This window comes from Solanum lycopersicum, chromosome 5 (assembly GCF_036512215.1).
Source record: "Solanum lycopersicum chromosome 5, SLM_r2.1".
NCBI lineage: Eukaryota > Viridiplantae > Streptophyta > Magnoliopsida > Solanales > Solanaceae > Solanum > Solanum lycopersicum.
This window is the reverse complement of record NC_090804.1, coordinates 48,057,628-48,063,852: the sequence shown is the minus strand read 5'-3', so window position 1 is coordinate 48,063,852 and position 6,225 is coordinate 48,057,628. Positions and strand designations below refer to the sequence as shown.

The following is a 6,225-nucleotide window of genomic DNA, read 5'->3' as shown; positions in this document are numbered from 1 at the left end:
TCCAAAAGATTAAAAGTGAAAAGAAGCTGAATGTCGAAGGTATCAACAAATTACCACATAAATAGTACCTAACTAAAAACAAGGTCTATACACCAACTAGTTTACATCATAAGGTACAGCATAAGATAATCCATGTTTAACTCACACCAAAGGTTGTTATAGAGACTCACCTTTCTCAAATCACATAATTTTGTTTTTTATTGTAAAAGAAGCTATTCAGCTAAAGTTCTTCCTCATTCCGCGGAGAACAAATAATGAATCCCATGACACCAACAATATATGTTGCTGAAAGAACCATCACAGCAGCGAGAACAATATTTTCCGCTTCTGACCACCAAGCTTCATGCTCAATTGAATAAGGTACTTTCTACAGCACCGTAAGAATAAGGTATATGGCAGTGCACCGTAGTGATTGTAAAGCATATGCACAGTATGGATGTTTCCAGTATCGGATTTGGAAACAGACCAGAGCGAAAAATGATTAGATCAAATGCCAACCATTCCAAGAAAACCATTACACTAGATGGGATGGCAAAGCAGAAGAAGTCACCCCGTGGTCAGGAAAACATCCGTAGAGAATTAAGCTCGAGACTTTTCGTAAACCAATGAATAGTTTACATAAAGTATAAGTAAGATCACATTAAACCTATAGGATAAACTGATTTACAATGCTTCTTTAACAATCCCTAACTCAAGGTTAATATAAATGCCTACAACTCGTAAATTGGAAGCATACAGATACAATTGCACTTAAAAGTATTGGTACGATTAAACTATGTGCCAGAGATAGTCAAATAATAACACTACAAGTAAAAGTTCAAAATTTTTGATATTGTTTGGCTTCATAGGCTTGACCAAATACAGTCTCAATCGAACTACACATTCCGAAAAGAACATTATAACCAGTTACATTGGAAAGTGAAGTAGAAATAGAAGCACTAGAGAGTGAAACTTTACTAAGGTAACCGATCATAATCATTGGCAAAACGCGCAAAAGGTATTGTGATACCGTCAGCACTATCATAGGCACAGAAGTTCAACTCGTCTTTTTCACCTCTTCAATAAACACTTCCCCGCTCATCGCTACATCTTCTTTCTCTAAATTAACCAGCGGCTGTTCCTCCGCCATAATACATGTCTTGACTACTCTCTCTTTCTTAAAAAAAATAGTCAGGCTCAGGTGAAATTTCCACCATCATAATGTCTTTGAATGGAAGATGGGAAAATATCTAAGAATCTTATCAAAGTTAGTTACGAAAATATTGACCAGCCTTTATTAATCTTACATCTTTTCTTATTATTTCCTCCTAGCAAACAATGTAACATCTTTTCCCAATAAAAATTGAATTTTGTTACTTATTGTTCTCTACCGGCAACAAAAATAACAACTACAATCAAGAAGCAAAAACAACGACCACAAATTTTCATCATAGAATTTATGAGAAATAAAATCATCATAACGTGATAAGATTACAATGCATATTTGTTTCAATGGTGTTACCTGATTCAATAAATGATTCTACAACAGTCATTGAATAAAAAAGTATATTTCACCCTCAACAATCATATGCTTTTAAAGATTATACTGCTTACAGTTAACTACATGCAACTACATTAAACAGAGAAAAACACCAATTTATGGGTAAGTCAAAGGACAAAACCAACAGATATAAAGAGAAAACTAAAGATAAAAATTATATAAGGTAGGGTGTATAGTGGAAGTTTGGATGAAGAACAACTTATAGGTGGTGGGATGAAAGCATAAATGCCACTCAGTGGAAAATTTTCCAAAACACAGCTAAGATTTACTTAGTGTTTTCTTACTTCAATCTTGTAATATAGAAAGGAATGATATAAGTATGAACAAAAGCATATAACACAAGAAGGGTCACCGCATAAGAAGGAAATTCAACCAAAAGATTGGAAGAAACCGTACGACTAGAGCTTTTATGAAGTAATGGAAATGTTTCCTAAAGAAAAAACTGTTCTAACTTTCAAGTCTTGAGGTAAATATAGAAAATAATGGTTTAACAAATGTTTAAAAAGTAAATGGTAGAAGCTTCACAAAGAAATAAGACAAACAATTAAATTTGACCATAAGACGGTTCAACGTGCATCTTCGTAATGCTTGATGATAATATTAACATAGCTTAATGTTAAGTTGATGTGAGAAACATCATGTAACATTGAAAACAAAATAATAACTGAAAAAGGTTTGGAACAATGATACCTTCACAACTACTAGTAACATCAACATATTGTTATTTGTAGTTTTGATGATTTGACAAACTTAGGGACCTCATAAAGGTACCGGGTTTTCTACTTGAGTATTGCTGGTGTCTTGTTTGAAGTATTGCAGATGAAAGAAACCCAGGAACCTAGTAGAGCTCTCATGATGATGAGCCAGTCGACTGCCAGCTGGAGACGGTACAGAAAGTAGGTGCACACTTCCCGATGGCGTCAGAAAAGTGTGACCTTTCCAGCCAATGGCAAAGAAGTTTAGGAAAGTGACTTGCCCATATAAAAGGCATTTTCCTAAACATTTGTTGTTAGTTTTTGCAACTTGATAAAAACTTTTCAAGAACTCTTGCAAAGGCTACACAAAGCAAAGGCAGAATAATTCGAAGGACAACAGCAACATCTGGAGCTTTTCGTCTAGTTGTTTAGGAATTTATTCTCTTGTTCTTAAATTGTAAACCACTCCTAACTCTATAAAGGAATTGGTGTGTTGTGTTAGAAGTCTAGGTTGTCCAGGTGGGATAGCTTAGTGAGTAGATTCTATTTCTACTTAGGCTTGTTGAGCAATAGAGGACTATTGCTTAACGGTAAGATTGATAACTCTTTCTTACATTTGGTGTAATTGTGTTTCGCTTTTGCTTTTGAAGATTAGTGAAAACGATTGAAAATCCTGTGAGACATGTCGTGGTTTTACTCCCTTAAGTAAGGAGGTTTCCACGTAAAATCATTGTGTTGATTTTACTGCATTTAACTTTCTGGTAATTTTCTCAAGTGAAGTAAGGGACCTGGTCCACTACTCATTAAGTGAAGGCGTACATTCTATGAAGTGGTATCAGAGCGGGCACTACCTATTTGGTTAACACCAAGGAAGTGATTTTGTTCTAGAATGACAGCTCCACTTAACCTCGAAGAAGGTCAGTCATCACACAGACCTCCTCGTTTCAATGGACATTTCTACAGTTGGTGGAAAGTTAGAATGCATGATTACCTCATGGCTGAAGATAGCGAGTTATGGGATATTATACTAGATGGACCCTTTGTTCCAATGATGGAAGAAAAGGATGGAGAAAAGACCATTACTGTTCCAAAGCCCAGGCAGAAATATGATGATGCTGACAGGAAAAACATTGAAAAGGGTTTCAAAGCTAAAACTCTTCTGGTCTGTGGAATAGGATCTGATGAGTACAACAGAGTGTCAGCCTGTGAGGCTGCTAAAGAAATTTGGAATTGCTTGTTGACTGCATATGAAGGAACTGAACAAGTCAAAGAATCTAAGATTGACATGCTCACCTCAAGATATGAGAACTTCAAAATGAAGGAAGGAGAAAAAATACATGACATGTTCACCAAGTTGTCTTCCATTACAAATGAGCTGCGAAGTCTGGGTGAACCTATAAGCATGACCAAACAAGTCAGGAAAGTGCTTCAAATTCTTCCAAAGTCTTGGGAGAGCAAAGTTGATGCCATTAGAGAAGCAAAGGACTTGAAGGTGCTGACAATGGATGCCTTGATTGGTATTCTTAAAGCACATGAGATGAATCAAAACTACGATTTGTCAAAAAAAGAAGCCAAGAAGGACAAGTCATTGATGTTGAAGTATAAATCAGATGAAGATTGAAGTGATGATGATGATATGGCATATCTAATCAGTAGATTTCAAAAGGTTGTCAGAAAAAACAAAATTTATAAAAGAGGAACAAATGGGACTCGAAATGCTACTCAAGGTGATACTTGCTACAAGTGTGGAAAATCTGGGCACTTCATCAGAGAGTGTTTTTTGCTCAAGAATGAAAACAAGGAACATCAAAAACACAGGGGTGACAAAGTAAAAAGAAGGGACCTTGTACTTGGTAACAGAGATCGTAAAGCTGCTGCTGATATGGTTGTCAAAAGGGCTCTTGCTGCATGGGGGGATTCTTCAAGTGATTCAGAAGATCCTGATGAGCCAAAAAATGTGTCTATGGTTGCTGTGCATGAGGAGGAAACTGTCTTCAATGAAATGTTTGCTCTCATGGCACACACAGAAAATGAAGAAGAGGACAATCAGGTAACTCTTCTTGACATGAAAAATGACTTGGATAAATATTCTCTTAAAAAATTGAGAACCTTGGCAAAAGTCATGCTAGATTCTGTGATAGAGTTAACATCTGAAAGAGATACCATGAATGCTGAACTTGAAATTTTAACTGAAAACAAAGGTCAATTTGAAGACACAATGTCAAGAATGGTGTCTCTAGAGTTAAATAACTCTGAACTTAAGAACAAGTTGTGTTAGATTACTGAAGAAGCTAAAAAGCTAAATGGAAAGTCAAATAGTCTGCAAGCTGAAATTCAAGAAAAATTGAAAAACTCAGAGAAAATTCTTAGTCTGTCACTTGAAAAGAGTAACAAATTAGAACAGGATATTGTGAAACTTAAGGAAGAGCTTGAAAATTCTCTTAAGTGGACCAAATCCTCAAAGTTGCTGTCAAATGTGACAAATCAGAGTAATTTCAATAAGAAAGGACTAGGAAGTCTGAACATAAGTCCTCCTTATAATCCTCACAGTAAGTATGTGTTTGTGTCTGACAATCTGTTGTGTCTTCATTGTGGTAAGAACGGACATTTGAAGAATGAGTGTGTTAGCTGGAGAAAATCGTGTGAAAAATACTCTAATTATGCTGAAAGACAAAATGTACCAAATGAGAGACCTGGTCCTACAGAGCCTGTCTCAACTCACAGATTTTCAAAGAAAAAATATGTTCCTGCTCCTATGTCTTTTGTTAGAAAGCCTCAAAGTCTACCATATTGGACCAAGTACAATCTGATCACTCCTTTGTCTGCCTACTGGGAACTCAAGCTGAAATGGGTTCCCAAGCTTAACAAGTGATTTCTGGTGCAGGTGAGTGAGAGGAGCAGCAGTCAATGTTGGTATATGGATAGTGGCTGCTCTAAACATATGACTGGTGATGTAAAGAACTTCCTCTCACTCAAGACCCTCCAAGGAGGAGGTGTCTCATTTGGTGAAGGTAAGAAGGGGTACATTCTAGGAGTTGGCAAAGTAGGAAGATCTCCTGAAGATTCAATTACCAATGTTTACCATGTGGATGGGTTGAAGTACAACTTATTAAGTGTTTCACAAATCTGTGACAAAGGAAATGAGATCAAGTTTACTTTTGAAAAATGCACTGTGGTGAGTTTAACTACAAACAAGGTAATTCTCACTGCACACAGAAGTAAAAATATGTATGTGGCAAACTTGGAAATCTCTCATGGAGATGACTTAACAAGTCTCAGTGCTCAAAATGAAAATGCTGATCTCTGGCATCGCAGGCTGGGACATGTGAGTTCATCTTTATTGAGTAAGTTGATTTCAAAGGACCTGGTCCGAGGGTTGCCCAAAATGAAGTTTGCTGGAAAAAAAATATGTGAAGCTTGTGTTAAAGGAAAGAAAATCAGATCATCATTCAAGCCCAAGAATCAGGTAACATCATCAAGAACCTTAGAGCTGATTCATATGGACCTTTGTGGACCCTTGACGGTTCAAAGCAGAAATTGCAAGAAGTACATTTTGGTGATTGTTGATGACTATTCAAGATACACCTGGACGAGATTTTTGAGATCAAAGGAAGATACAGCTGATGAGCTGGTGGTGATCTTCAAAATGATTCAAACCAAATTGAATCAAGTTGTTTGAAGCATTAAATCTGATCATGGGACAGAGTTTGAAAACTCAACACTGGATAGATTCTGTATGGAAAAAGGTACAAGCCACAATTTCTCTGCTTCAAGAACTCCTCAACAAAAGGGAGTAGTGGAGAGAAAGAACAGAACCTTGGTGAACATTGCCAGAACTATGATTATTGAATCAAATCTTCCTCAAAGTTTCTGGGCTGAAGCTGTTAACACAGCATGTCGTGTTACCAACAGGTTTCTAATAAGAGTTGTGTTGAATAAGACTCCATACGAACTTCTCAACAATAGGAAGCCAATGCTGAACTATCTTAG

The 6,225-nt window shown here is 36.5% G+C and overlaps 1 protein-coding gene across 1 annotated transcript; it reads left to right on the top strand.

Moving 5' to 3' along the window:
• Positions 1-5,152: 5,152 nt before the first annotated feature.
• LOC138348857 (uncharacterized mitochondrial protein AtMg00300-like) lies at positions 5,153-5,914 on the top strand. The gene has a single exon (XM_069298449.1). The coding sequence runs from the start codon at positions 5,153-5,155 to the stop codon at positions 5,912-5,914; it is 762 nt and encodes a 253-aa protein (XP_069154550.1).
• The last annotated feature ends 311 nt before the right edge of the window (positions 5,915-6,225 follow it).